At 43.0% G+C, this 14941-nt stretch overlaps 1 protein-coding gene across 1 annotated transcript; it reads left to right on the top strand.

Annotated features, from left to right (window-relative positions):
* Nucleotides 1–2506: 2506 nt before the first annotated feature.
* NSUN5 (NOP2/Sun RNA methyltransferase 5) lies at nucleotides 2507–14366 on the top strand. Its single transcript, XM_007436887.4, has 10 exons — nucleotides 2507–2677; nucleotides 4864–4986; nucleotides 6044–6215; nucleotides 6792–6900; nucleotides 7764–7899; nucleotides 8620–8735; nucleotides 11026–11204; nucleotides 11699–11903; nucleotides 12594–12746; nucleotides 13941–14366. The coding sequence occupies exons 1-10, from the start codon at nucleotides 2552–2554 to the stop codon at nucleotides 14041–14043; spliced, it is 1422 nt and encodes a 473-aa protein (XP_007436949.1). The 5' UTR covers nucleotides 2507–2551; the 3' UTR covers nucleotides 14044–14366.
* Nucleotides 14367–14941: the final 575 nt, after the last annotated feature.

Below are 14941 nucleotides of genomic sequence, written 5' to 3'. Positions count from 1 at the left end.
CGATGCGGAGTTCGCGAACGGAAGCAAAATTTTGCAAACGGTGTTGTTCGTGACCCAAATTGGTCATGAACAGAAGCGTTCATGACCCAAGGTACCACTGTAAAAGTTTTATGCAAATCATATAAAAATCACTTCTTCTCTTTTATATGGCATCCAAGACTTAAAACAAAAACTTATCCAATACACAAATTCAACTCCAAAGTCTTTAGCCAAAAACTCTCAGAGAAGAGGTACACTACTTAGTTATTAGTTACAACTACATAACTTATAAAACGATTACATGATGACTAAATCCTACTAGCACTGAAGCATACAATCACCCACAATTTATTGGAACTATGCACCTCCCCTTAGGTAACTAGCATGAAGCCACCAACAGGTGGCAGTAGATAGCAGTATACCTGAAAACTAGAGGGCCAATACAGGTGGCGTGATTTCTATCGCTGTAACAGAAGTGGCAAGAATACACAGAAGAACTATACAAGAAAGATCTTAATGTCCCTGATGTCCATGCTGGTGTGGTCACTGACCTTGAGCCGGACATCCTAGAGAGTGAAGTCAAGTGGGCCTTACTAACAACAAAGCTAGCGGAGATGACAGTATTCCAGCTGAGATGTTTAAAATACTAAAAGATGATGCTGTTAAAGTGCTGCACTCAATATGCCAGCAAGTTTGGAAAACGCAACAGTGGCTACGGGATTGGAAAAGGTCAGTTTACGTTCCAATTCCAAAGAAGGGCAATGCCAAAGAATGCTCAAACTATTGCACAATTGTGCTCATTTCACATGCTAGCAAGGTTAGACTCAAAATCCTACAAGCTAGGCTTCAGCAGTATGTGAACCAAAAGCTACCGGATGTACAAGCTGGGTTTTGAAGAGGCAGAAGAACTAGAGATCAAATTGCCAACATTCGCTGGATCATGGAGAAAGCACGAGAGTTCCAGAAAAACATCTACTTCTGCTTCATTGACTATGCAAAAGCCTTCACAACAAACTGTGGCAAATTCTTAAAGAGATGGGGGTACCAGACCATCTTACCTGTCTCCTGAGAAATCTGTATGCGGGCCAAGAAGCAACAGAACCGGTCACGGAACAACCAGTTGGTTCAAAATAGGGAAAGGAGTACGACAAGGCTGTATACTGTCACCCTGCTTATTTAACCTATATGCAGAGTACATCATGAGAAATGCCAGGCTGGAAGAATCACAAGCCAGAATTAAGATTGCAGGGAGAATCATCAATAACCTCAGATATGCAGACGATACCACCCTAATGGCAGAAAGTGAAGAAGAACTAAAGGGCCTCTTGATGAGGGTGAAGGAGGAGAGTGTGAAAGCTGGCTTGAAACTCAACATTAAAAAAACTAAGATCATGGCATCTGGACCCATCAATTCCTGGCAAATAGAAGGGGTAGAAATGGAAGCAGTAACAGACTTCATTTATTTGGGCTCCAAGATCACCGCAGACGGAGACAGCAGCCATGAAATTAAAAGACGCTTGCTCCTTGGGAGGAAAGCTATGGCAAACCTAGATAGCATATTAAAAAGCAGAGACGTCACCTTGCCGACAAAGATCCGCATAGTCAAAAGCTATGGTTTTTCCAGTAGTAATGTATGGCTGAGAGAGCTGGACCATAAAGAAGGCTGAGCGCCGAAGAACTGATGCCTTTGAGCTGTGGTGCTGGAGAAGACTCTTGAGAGTCCCCTGGACTGCTAGGAGGTCAAACCAGTCAATCTTAAAGGAAATCAACCTTGATTGCTCTTTGGAAGGATTGATAATGAAGCTCAAGCTCAGATATTTGGTCACCTAATGTGAAGAGAGGACTCTTTGGAAAAGACCCTGATGCTAGGAAAGATTGAAGGCAAAAGGAGAAGGGGACGGCAGAGGATGAGATGGTTAGATAGCATCACTGAAGCAATGAGCATGAAACTGAGCAAACTCAGGGAGGCAGTGAAGGACAGGAAGGCCTGGCGCAATATGGCTCATGGGGTCACGAAGAGTCAGACACGACTTAACGACTGAACAACAACAAGACCTGGGTTGCAAACATCCGAATGGCCACTTGATTCTCTAATCAAGGCATACAGAAAAAAGAAAACTCTAAGTCTTTAGTGCCATCTATGGTCTTGATTCCTGCAACCCAATTCTGGTAGCCTTCACCTTGCCAACTTTAAGATGTGTGGACTTTAATTCCCAGAATTCCCCAGTTCCAGCCGGCAGAAGCGAGAGCACTCGGAGCAGCTTGTGAGACTGATTGTCTTTCACACAGCGATTCTCTAAGTTTATCCTTGTTTTTTATGGACGCCCAGTGATGGCTGCAGTAAAACTGCACATTTCCCCATTCATTTCTGTGAGTGACATTTTGCTCCAGCTCAGAAAGGAAAAAACAACCTCGGAATTCCTTGGGTTTAAAGGCTTATGTGGCGGATTTATTAATAAGCTAGTATAGCTCTATGAAACCCTCCCTGCTGTACGCACGCGCAGTTCTTTTTCTTGCTGAACGCGTGCGCGCCGGGGGCTCCTAGCGTCCGTGCCCAAACATCCCGAGTGCGATGCGGCAGCGCCGGCAGGGAAGTGGCGCGGCCTCCGGTCTTTATGGTGTAGCTGCTTCAGTCCTGGCAAGGCTGGAGCGTCGGGAAGGTTCCCTCAAGACTCTCGTCTATGGAAGTCACTTCCCGGCAAGTTGACGGTCTTTGCCCAACTTAGCGTAAAAAAAAGAAGAAGTGTGTGTGTGTGTGGGGGGGGATTAATGGATCCTCCACGTGCGAGCATAGACTATCTTTTAAGGGCTAGCTATAGGCACTGCGGGACGACAGTTATCTTCGTGTCTGCTTGTGGATTTCTTTAGGAAACGGCTGTTGAAGGAGATCAATGAATATTTTTTGGTGTAATACAAAAAAATATTTTGTTACGCTCAAACGAGGTGTTTCTCGTGATGCCAGAGAGATGTTGGCTATGTTTGCATAATATGCTTATAGTAGGGGAACAATATCCTCAAGTCGAACTCGACATTTGATAATTTTATTCAGTTTCTTGGCACAGTACAGATGTGGTTTGCCACTGAACTCTTCCAGGATATTTTATGAACTTCTCTGTGTAGTCTACATACTTGGAATTCCTTGGTAGTCTCCCATCCCATTTGTAAACCAGTCCAGCCCTGCTTAATCTTAGTCCAGAGAAGATCAGGTGTTGCTGTGTTTTGACAAACAGCACATTTACTGTGGGTAACTCAACCATAGTTTATGGAATTAACCCAATTTCCTAAGTTTGCACAATACTCTGAATCAAAAATTAACTACACATGGTACTCCAGGCTGAAGTGTGGTAGCTAGTGTGTGATTGCACAAATTAAGCCTTTCTTTTAGAAGAAAACTCTGATTTCATGTGATTTCATGTGCCATCAAGTTAGTATGACTGAACAGATCTCCAGCCTGGCCTTTCAGGTCTTCTACTGGTGCTCCCATCACTGCTGTAATTGAGTCCATCCGCCTTGTAGCTGGTTGGCCTCTTCTGTTCTTCTCAAAACAGCTGGGTCTTTGCATAATGTATCCAAAATTTATTTTTTATTTTTATTTTATTTATTTAATTTGTCCCCGCCCATCTCCCCACAATGGGGGACTCTGATGATGAATCAAATCAAATATGAAATCAAATATGATTTGAGCCTGGCCATTTGTACCTCAAGTGAGAACTCTGGGTTGATTTGTTCAATGGTCCATTTGTTTGTTTTCTTGGCTATCCATGGTATTCTCAGGGGTTTTCTCCAACATCAACATTCAAAAATGTCAATGCTCTTTCTATCCTGAAAGTCCAACTTTCACTTCCATAGAACGTTTCAGGGAATACCACTGCTTGCACTATTCTGCTCTTTCTAGGTATTGACGAATCACAAGCATCTGAATATCTCTTCTAAGGCCTTCATGGCTGCTATACCAAGTAGCTAGTGTGTGATATGTTTCTAGACCGCTTGTTCCTTTACTGTTGATGGTTGATCCTAAAAGGCTTCAGTATCTTCATTGTCAATTCTATGTCTGGTTGCTGTACCTGTTGACGTGAGTTTCGTCGTCTTTATATTTAATCTTAATCCAATTTTCTTTTACTGTGCTCCTTGGCTTTCATTATGAGAGCTTGCAGACCATTTGTGTTGTCAGCTATCAGAGTAGTGTCATCAGCATAGTACAGGTTATTGATATTTCATCGTCCCATTTTAAAACCACACTTTCCCCCCTCAGTATATGCTCAGCATATAGATTGAATGAGTAAGGAGAGAGTATGCAACCTTGTCTCACTCCTTTGCTGACCTGGAGCCAGTTTTTTCTGCCATGTTCCATCTGGACTATGGCTGTCTTGGGTTGCATGAAGACAAGATGATGTTCTGGGATTCCCATTTTCCTAAGGACATTCCACAGCTTTACATGGTCAACACAATTGAAGGATTTCTATATTTAATGAAGTGCATATTGACTTCTTTTCGGTATTCTTTGGCTTTCTCAATTATCCAGCATGTATGAGCAGTAATGTCTTGTGTTCTTTGGCCTTTTCTGAAACCACTTGGAACATCTGGCATCACCCTGTCTCTGTAGGGCTCTGATCTGATGATGCTGTTTTAAATTTATATGCCACCTGACTCCCAAGGACTCTGGGTGATTTTGGATGATCTTGAGATTTATTTTGCTTGTCTGTGAAATTAAAGATACTGTGTGATAGTTTGCACACATTGTTAAGTCTTTTTTTATATATATATTGGTATGTAAACTGGCCTCTTCCAATGTGTTGGCTGTTGTGTTGTCCTCCAGATTTGTTGGCATTGTTTGCTTATTGATTCTTCTGATTCCATCAATAACATTCCTTTTATCTTTTGCAGAATACCCGGCTGCTCTATGCACTTGTTTCAGAAACCCTTCGCTATTCTTCTGTACTGGATTCCATCTTAGATGCTGCTGGTTTGTTCCACGCTGAAAAGAAGCTGCAGCCTCATCTGGCCAAGGTGAACAGGTGTGATCGTTCCTTATGAGAAGGCTGTAGCCATTTTTCTTAAAATCCAGATTCCCTGGAGTTGCTTTGCATTTGGTAATTGCAGGCACCATTTGTGCATGGAAGTAGACGATCAGTGCCTTCTAAGGGACTTCAACCCACTGGGCTGCTCAGGTGGACAGATTTGAGGGAATTGGCAACAGCAGGCCCCTTTTCTGGTACCTGATAAAGCCTTTGGAAATGGAGAGTGGAACAATGGGAGAGAGGAGAAGTCCAGCAATAAGACTTGGGGGGAATGTAGAAAAAGTATGCAATGTCAGCCATTTGTTTTGAGTTGGATTTGTTTTGTTTTTTCTCTTCTGCTGTTCTCTCTGGCTCTTTCTCTCTCCACCCAGGCATTTCTCTGGGATTTGTGGGACACAGGAGATTCCTGTATTCCAAATTCATTACTGTACTCTGTTTCTTGTATGTGTTGTTCGTATTACTAGGAGATGGTTGCACTTGGCTAGAATAATTTAATCATTTTGGTATAATGATAAAGGTGTTGGATTAGGATTGAGGACACTCACGTTCAGGTCCTCCTTCAGCCACAGAAAGTCATTGGGGACTTTGGGCCCATCCTTCTTTCTCAGCCCAGCTTGTAATTTGAGAATAAAATGAAGGGAAATCTCCTCATAAGCTGTCCTGAGCTTGTGGAGAAAAGGTCCGGTTTAACTTTGGTAAGTAAATATATCCATGACCCCAACAATGCTAGGTGTGCCTTTCAGTACCTTCTGTGAAGGTGCCTTCTTTCATTCTGTCTCACTGAAGAAGAAAACATTTGGCATCACCCTGTGTCTTTAGGGCTCTGATCTAATGATGATTTAAATTTATATGCCACCTGACTCCCAAGGACTCTTACTTGATGCTGTCCAGGCGTGTCCTGTGCATCTTTGAATCTTCTTTAAAAAGCTTTCCCAGATACACCACAGCTCACATCTCCTCAGTCCAGTCCAGGTGGATGTAGAGCCAGATGTTCCATTCCTGGGCTCAGGTCCAAGCTATTTTCTCCTGCTCCTTTCCTTCCTCAGGTGCTGGTGTATGACTTACTCCTTGGCAAGGGGCTTCAGGGTGGAGGACGTGGGAAGGCCCTGATATTGAAGCACCGTGCGCGTCTCCAGGCTGAGCTTGCCCGCTTGAAGGTCCAGAAGAAAGTGAGCCGCAATGAAGACCTTCTGCCACCAGCTGGAGAAGCTGACCAAGGTAGGTGCTTGGATCTTTTGGAGGATGTCAGAGGGTCAAATTGAAATACGAAGGCAGTATCATGCAGGCTGCAACTGAAAAAATAGGAAATCAAAATTTTGCAGCTTTCAGAAAGCCTGTTCTTCAGCCTCTCTCAAGCATTTGGGGACCTCTTAGCAGCAAATGTGCAGACTTTAATACTGTGGGTCTGAAACCGAGGACAACTAGTCAGCCAGCCAAAGTGCAGCTAGATTTGCATATTGTGTTAAGCCATAATAGGATTTATTTGGTTTGGCTTAATGTGTTGTGCAAACTAGCCATTGTGGTTCATAAAATATGGTTAATGAGTTATTATGCTGTCTGAACCCAACAAACTGTAGCTTACTCAGGCCATGATTAAACAAACTATGATGTAGTGTAATGTGTGAACTAGGGCAGTGTCTGTGGCAGCTTTCTTTCAGTCTGGCTACAGTCTCTATCCTGGCTATGTGAGATGTTGCTCTTACCAGATCAAGATCAACAAAAGACAAAGCAGTTAGAAGTTATGGAAAACCCAGGAATTTTATTTCAGAAGATTCCTGTTTCTTTGTTTTCCAGCACTTCAGATGCCACGTTACGTCCGAGTGAACTCATTGAAGACATGCTTGGATGATGTCATTGACTACTTCAAACGCCAGGGTTACTCTTACCAGGGCAAAGCAGCCCGGTTAGTTTAGCCTTCTCCAACCCCTGCTCCCTATGTCAGGAACAGGCAGGCTCTCTGTCTGCAGCTTTAATGTTTTGAACCTTGGGGAATCTGCAGTTGTGCACTCTTCCTCCTCTCTTGTGCAGCCACAAGGAGGAGACTGAAAGCTTCTGTTTTCCTTCTAGCATATCTACAGTTTAGCCTAAAAAAACTAAGAGTCTAACCTGGTTACAATGGATGAGAGACCACTAGGAAATGTCAGGACTCTAGGCTAGAGGAAATTTGGGAAACATCCCAGTGGCAAATCACCATCATGCCATTGCCAAGGAGACAACATGGACATGCCCCTGTAGTAATTGAGGCAAACCTGGCTTGAGGGAGACTTACCTTTCTTTAAAACTAGCTTGTTATCACTAGCTATAGTTAAGCTCAGTTTACTCCAATGGGGGTAACAGAAGATGCTGCAGTTAATAGAGAGAGGGAGAGGGAGGGAGAGAGGGAGGGAGAAGGAGTTGGGGTCTGGGGGAAGTTAGTTTTCATCCTCATAACACAAAACTAGACCGTAACATTGTCTCTGGAGCAGCCAGGTGTCTCTCTGCCCTCCCACAAGCCCTTTCCTGGAGCGATTGTTGGTTGCTCTTTCATCTCTGATCCTGCTTTCCTGCTGCAGAGCAAGAGGCTCTTGACCAGCAAGGAAGCCTCTCTCCACGCTCACCTGGAAACCTCAAAGAAAGGCACTTTCTTCATTAGTGGACAGGCTGATTTGTGCCATGCTGTTTGCATTTGGAGAGCTCTGCTTCCTGGCTCTGCATATCTGGTAGGGGAGAGTTTCTTGGCTTGGGGAAGAAGCAACAGCTCTCCATCTTTATTACTATCATTTTCAGTATGGAGGAAGTGATCTTATCAGGGAAGAAATTCCTGCTGGACCTCCATCTTCCCAACCTGCTGATCTTCCCTCCGCAGACAGATCTTCACGAGAACCAGCTCTATCAGGCTGGGCACATCATTCTCCAGGACAAGGTGAGCATGGCTGGGGTGGGGCAGAGTGGCCTGAGGACATCTCCACCTGGGCCAGAGGGAAGGGCTGGTGCAATTGCTTAGCCGCCAGCGGATCTGCCGTGATGGAGTTGCCTGGCAGAGTCCAAGATGGCTTCCTGCTTCCTTCCAAGCACAGCTTCTGGGTGGCTTCAGCCCAGTGACATCTGCCTTCACATCTTCCTAGAGCCTTTTCTCTTACGCTGGTCAGGAGGGCTTGATGAGATGGATGGACTAAGCCAGGCATTACTTTTGATGGCTAAAGGCCACATGGAACATTTTTTCCTGCCTCAGTGAGTAGAACAGTCAGGAAGGATTTTCTGTGTTTCTTTCTCCTTAGGATTTGTTTCTTACTATGTTATTTTTTACTATTTTAAATTGCACACACACACACCCAATTTTAGGCTTTATGCTATAGTTTTGAAGTATTTCCCATTTTATCTTGTGATAACTTACCACTTTTCATCTTGTGATAAATTCTCCAAGTGAAATACATAAACGTCACCTTAGCTTTAGTAGGCTGTCTATTTGCCAAAACAACAAAAAAAGAGACAGAGAGACTAGTTTTTTGCCTGTGGGCATGCATGCAGTGGGCATTAAATCTATCTTGACAACACGTTTGAGAACCTGCTATTGAGGCAAGAGAATATGGAAAGAAGGTGTCTGGTCTGCGGATAAGTGTGTGTGTGCATATTTTGACCGTAGGCCAGCTGCCTCCCGGCCTTCCTCCTGAGCCCCACTCCGGGGTCCCATGTGATTGATGCCTGCGCTGCTCCTGGCAACAAAACCAGCCAGCTGGCTGCCATCATGAAGAACAAAGGGTAAGGGGAAGGGCAGTGCCATTTATTTATGAAAATGCTTTAGGCAACTTTCTCGGGTACAGAATTTTCTGTGGTAGTTCACAGTACAACAGTAATCTCTAGAAGGAGCAGATGATCCGGGTGATAATGCAGCCAAAGCAGCTTTTCCATTAGGCTGCTAAACAAACCTGGAATAGATTTTGGGAGCATCTGTTCTCTAGGTTAGAATGGTACCAGCAAGTCCCCCCCACTCATTTTTTCCCTCTCTCCTGGTAAATTTTGCAGATCTGATTGGTGAATTGAGGATTGCCCCATTCTTAGCCCCTCCCTCTGGTGCTGCTTAGCATTGTGTGTCTATCTCCCCATCTCCCTTGCACATTTTTTGCCCCAGGCAGTCTCCTTTGTTTCCTCCTCCTGGAAGAGGACTTCTGCAGTCTCAGCCAGCCTCCCCTTTGAGAATGGGTTCCTTCTGTAAACTAAACTTCCTGGTCAACAGTCACCTACAATTTCATCCCAGTTGGAGGTTGATTAAAAAAAAAAAAGAACAGGAACACTTCGATGCAAGAAAGCAGAAGGCAGTTTCAAAGCTCTTTCCTACATTTTTTAGCTGCTTGGTATCCGCTCTAGGCTCTGCAACCTTTCTCCTTCCATACTCTCTTTTGGAATAATGGAAATGTTTACATGGCAAGGTTTAATTTACTCCAAATGTATAAATTAGATTTTTAAATTTAAGATAAAGTAATCTCTACTGCTGGGAAAATATAGTTGCTTTGTATTCTCTAGATAATATTCAAGTATTTCCAGTGTGTTGAAGTTTAAAGCATTATCTAAAATATGCTGCTGATCCTTAATAATCATGATAGTGTGCCATGGTTTCTATAAAGCATTTCTTTCTGTTTACTCCCAAATTTGCAATTTCCATTTGCAATTTATTTTTTGTATTTAGGTGAGAAAATCTGAGATAGCTGTGTTTGGCTAAATATAAGTCGCTGCAACAGTTTGCAGCTCTTTGTTTAGTATAGGCTATGATCACAGCTTAATTCATGTAAAAAATCATATTTATGCAAAACAGCCCCCCCAAGAAATACTTACACAGAAAAAAATTATCTGCCTCTACTACCATTAAATTATTTGATGGAAATCTTATTTTGTAATATTCATACATTTGTGGCTTTAATTCTGCATCAGTTTATCCAAAAGTACAAATAAAGAGTGATCATCTGAGGAAATCTCCATTGGATTGTGCTGGAGGTTTCATAAATTCACCAAGTAACAAATAACATTTTGCTTGTTTATAAATGACACATTAAGAGCATTAAATCAAGTTCAGGTTTGCTAAGAAAGTTTCTGTTGTGTAAATTTAACATTTTTCCCCAATTTTTTCACCATAGCATCAACATTTCTAGAAAGTTTACATTTATAATCCAGAGGGGCTTGTGACTATAGTTGGATTCACATAAATCATTCTAAAATGTAATGTGAATTTTGTTTTTAATTGGCTTAGAGCATTGTATGGACCTAGTACTTGCGGATTGTGGTTTCTGGATTAATGCTGTGTGTGAACCCAGCCAGTTGGGTTTCGTCAGCAGTGAAAGAAACCAGAATATCTGTGAACCAAAGAACACTATTTGGAGGGTTCTGGAGGTTGTGAGTGGTTTAAAGCACTCATTTCTCCCCTTAAAGGCCTGCAAACCACAAAACAGTTGGGGTGACTTTTGCTAACTACCCCAAAGGCAAGCTGTGGAAAACTGGTTCTGGCCATTCCTGTGACATCATGGCATCATTCATCATGCTGTCTCTGGGATGACAAAATAATTAAAGTGCATGCCTGTAAGCCACAAGAACATGGCCTACCCTGGATATTTTCTGGCGCTTGAACTCTGTCTACATTTTTGTTGGCTTAGTGAAAAAAATCATTGTTAGCTGCTAAACTAAAGTTATATTTTGTAATGTAACCCCTTGATGTTAGCAATAGCACATCCTCCAGAGAGAGGGATGAACTTTGAAGTTATAACCTTCTAGTCTTTGTAGATCCCAGGATGGGGCCAGGTCTCATTTGCTTCTTTCCAACTAGAAAGCAGAAATTCAAAGAAGCCAGGTTAGAGAAAATAGGTCCTGTCTTCTCAAGTCTGTCCTTTGGAATGCCCTGCAGAGTGACTGAGCTTAGGACAACCTACCCTTGGGGTGGGGGGAGGGCTCCAGCTTGTGGTGAAGTTACTGTTTTTTACCCATCTCTCCTATGGATGTATCTGCTCTGATGCCCATGATGTTCATGGCCACTCAAAACTTCCTTCACTCTCTTGAAATGCAGGCAAATCTTTGCCTTTGATATCGATGTCAAGCGCCTGGCCACCATGAGCACTATGTTGGTACGGGCAGGGGTCACCTGCCATCATCTGGCACACCAAGACTTCTTAGCAACAGATCCCACTGACTCCAAGTACAGCCAAGTGAGATACATTCTTCTGGATCCTTCATGCAGCGGCTCAGGTGAATAATGGATGGAGGTGGATTTTCAGCTCAGGCCTGTGTTAGCCACAAGCATATTAGAAAAATGGATGAGAGACCAACAAGGCTATATTTTCTCTACAGCCTGGAACTGGAACAGTCAAGAGTATTCTAAAAGCCCAAGGCCATGTGTTATACCTTTCTATCCAAGATGGCGAGGTGGTGGCTAATTAGGGCAATTGGAAATGGTTTTTTGGGGAGGGCCATTTATGATTTGAGTCTCAGATGTAATGGTGATTTTTCCATGTTAAGTGTAATGGGATGGAGTTGATCTGGGTTTGTATGCATAGATTTACAAATAAATTTCATATATATAACTTTATGGTTCCAGAGCCAGGTTTCAACCCTTTCCAGGTTCATAAAGTTGGGTACCTTTAGGTAGCTATCAAGACTGAGAGCCCAATAAGTACCAGTGAGCTGCTCCCCTGGAGGCCACGTTTCAACAGCTATTGATGTGTGTGATGTTTCTGTTGCAGGTATGGTCAACCGCCTGGCAGAGGAGGAAAGCACCTCCCTGCCAATGCGACTGCAGGCACTAGCTGGGTTCCAGCGAAAAATGCTGGCACACGCACTGCAGTTCCCTGCCCTTCACCGCCTGGTTTATTCCACATGCTCAGTGCACAAAGAAGAGAATGAAGATGTGGTGCAGGATGTGCTGGAGCAGGAGGGGAAAGCCTTCAGGTACAAGAAGGTGGTTAAACCAGGGTCAGGCTTCCTGAAGCTGGTAGAGCTTGGGCTGCAAAGTGTGGTGGGTCTTCTTTGCTACTATTTAAGGATTGCTGGTGGAGAGGGCTTTTGTAAAGCAAGAAGTCTCTTGGAAGTCAGTATAGCTCATCTCCTTCCTAGTTGATGCCCTCCTGGTGTGTTGATCTATACCTCTCCCATGTTCCCAAACCTCATGGTCCGTGCATTCTTCTTGACACCAATTCATTGACCAATACATTTGAAAGCAGCAGTCTTCTCTTTTAGGGGTGGGGTAGCTGGGAACAGAAAATGACATTTTTCAGATTCATAGCCATTAGGAATTAAAGTTTCCTAGTTAAACTCAATTCTTGGTGACTTCAGGGACACTTCCATGTAGGTTCCTTGGCAGTAGCATAGCAGTGGTTTGCTGTTGCCATTTTCTAGGATGTTTGTTTGATTTCCCAGTCTAGATGACTGCCTGGTGACCTCCCGTTCAAGAATAACAAGGTCTGACCCTGCTTAGCTTTTGGAGATCAGCCAGAGTATAAGATGCTGATGTGTAGCTGCTTAGGGTCCCGGGGCTCAAAGGTAAAGTCTGAGTACCACTGCAAGGTACTAGGCAGCAGTGCAGAAGGAACAGGGAAGCCCTGATTTCTTAAAGTACTTCTCTGCTTGTCTTCCTTGGAGATTGGTAGAAGTCCTGCCATCCTGGACTCCTCGTGGCTTACCTGTTTTTCCTGAAGCTAAGTCCTGTCTTCGGGCATCGCCAGAAGAAACACTGACCAATGGATTCTTTGTAGCAGTACTGGAAAGGAAGCACACAGAAGCGTGTGCTGCAAGGTGAAAGAATGCTCTATGTGTTACTCCTACTATGCTATAAAGAAGGCATGATTCCTGCCTTTGAAAAAGTCTTAAAGGATTCTGGAGGCCAAACCTATGAAGTTGTGAGTCTCCTCCTCCCAACCCTGGCAGCAGGACCTTATCTTTCACAGTTAATTGGAATGTATACTGCCCCCAATTGCAGCTTCCTTGTAGTTTTATTCAGGCCTCTACAGCAGCAAATATCTTGCTCCTATGAAAGGAGGTAAAGATCCCTATATAACATAGCAAGAACCAGATACTCTTAGTAAAGCAATGTCTATCTTGTGGGGGTCTCTAGTAAGCATCAAGAAGCATCTTTTATGCTTCAGCCACAAAGTTTCAAATATAAGATACCTTTACAAAGTACAACTTCTTCATACTTTAAAATAAGACTGCCCATAGCTTGCTCACACACTGTTGTACGCTCATCTGTTTTCTCTTGGTGCAACAGAAAAATGAATTATCTCTTAAGAGAAGATACCTAGTAAGTCTTGAGATCAGCTTCGATTTATCGCTTACAAACCTGCATTATGGGGACCACTAAGCGATGTGCCATGAAGTCTTAGATCAAGAAATGCTCAAAATTATTTGAGGTGTAGTAATTCAAAATCAACACAGTACTGTTGTTAGAGTTGCATTTGGATTTTCAACTCGTTAAAAACAAATGGCAAAAGGGACACTGAACAAGGATAAGGAAAAATGATGTTAGTAGTTAGCCAGTCTTGGACAGGAGCATGGGCCCAGCGCACATAGAAATTGAGGTTTTTCAGGTGCAGAGATGGCTTTATCAAAGCACATCTTGCTAGGAAGAAGAAACAGTAATTTGTTTTCCACCTAATATAAGACTGCCAAACATTACAGGCCGGAAACAGATTTTATTTCTAGAAACTGAGAGCCAACATCCATCTGGTTATCTTCCCAGCAAATCATGGGAGAGTCCTTGGTGCAGCCTAACATAATTCCTGCACTAGATAAGGTTCAATTTGCATGCCAGCAGACTATCCCCACATTAGATTGAATCCACTCTCTGCATAGCTTTTATCTCCAGCCAGAGATTTCCTATTATTTTGCTTGAGGAAGGTTTTGCACACTTCGAATTAGCCTTAACGTATGTCATGACTGCATTTTGATATATAGGAAGTTGCTTTCTGTTCTTTGTGGTTTTGCTCGTAGTTCTGCAGTGCTGCTTTCCGAGACTGGCAGTAAATTAGAAACAAATCCCAATCCTGCAACCAGGAAAAGAAAAAAGAAACAGACAGCTTTTCCAAATAAGTGAAATTCTTCAGAAGCACACTGGTCTTTATCAGTGGAATTTGCAAGAGAAAGGCCTTGGACGGGAAAGAAAGTCAACTTTTCTGCAGTTGATGTGACATACTGAAATGAGAACTTGCACATTGTATGTTCCATTCATCTGACAGCTGAGTGAACTGTAACTTAACCTCACCTAACTGCTTGCATTCCATTCTGTACAAGCAAGTATGGTGGAGGGTAGCAGTGACGTATATATGGAGGTCTTCAGAGAAATTGAGCTGGAAAGTTGACCCCTGTGCTGTGGAGGAGGACCCTCTTCAATGTTTGTAGGTAACACAGATATGAAAGGAAAGTGCAAACCACTGGAACAGAGACTAGCTTTTTTTATTGATCTGTAAAGCCACTCCAGGAGGCTATTTGGCCGAAGAACAGAGTAAAAAAAAAAAAAAAAAACATTCTGGCTCAAGCAGTTTTATTTTAAATCAACATAAGCAAGGAAAAGAAATTGCACATTCACACTAAAACCCTTGACAGGAATGATCCAAGTCTTCATTGCAACATTTAAAAAAGTCAGCCCATTCTTTTTGTCTTTACATACTTCATTTCACTCACACACAGCAATATCTTGGTAACAAAAGGTGCTCTATTTTTATAGGGAGGTGAGGTCAATTGCTTCCCAGTTGGAGAAATGACTGGTTCACTGCAGACACGGAGCACCAAGAAAAAACATCCCCATATTGCTAGCAGAGGGGTAGCCATCCACACCTTCCATGGCCTTACGTGGAGAGATGAGGTTAAACATTAGCTGATATTATTAAAAAAATATTAGTTAATTGGTTAATATTAACTAATATCATATTAAATATTGGATGGGATTCTTGAAGATGGCCCTTTTCCCCAGCAAAGCCAGTCTTCGCTCCAAG

The sequence above is a fragment of the Python bivittatus genome, unplaced genomic scaffold (genome assembly GCF_059951505.1).
Source record: "Python bivittatus isolate LINGU-HERP-01145 unplaced genomic scaffold, Pbiv_v1 ctg000690_np1212, whole genome shotgun sequence".
NCBI classification, from domain to species: Eukaryota; Metazoa; Chordata; class Lepidosauria; order Squamata; family Pythonidae; genus Python; species Python bivittatus.
Note: the sequence above shows the minus strand (reverse complement) of the source record. Positions and strands in the feature narration are given on the sequence as shown.

Coding starts and splice junctions, on each gene's coding strand:
- NSUN5 (XM_007436887.4), top strand. CDS start 2,552: ATGCGGCAGCGCCGGCAGGGAAGTGGCGCGGCCTCCGGTCTTTATGGT. Junction 4,987..6,043: donor TGCAGCCTCATCTGGCCAAG/GTGAACAGGTGT, acceptor TTCCTTCCTCAG/GTGCTGGTGTATGACTTACT. Junction 8,736..11,025: donor GCCATCATGAAGAACAAAGG/GTAAGGGGAAGG, acceptor CTTGAAATGCAG/GCAAATCTTTGCCTTTGATA.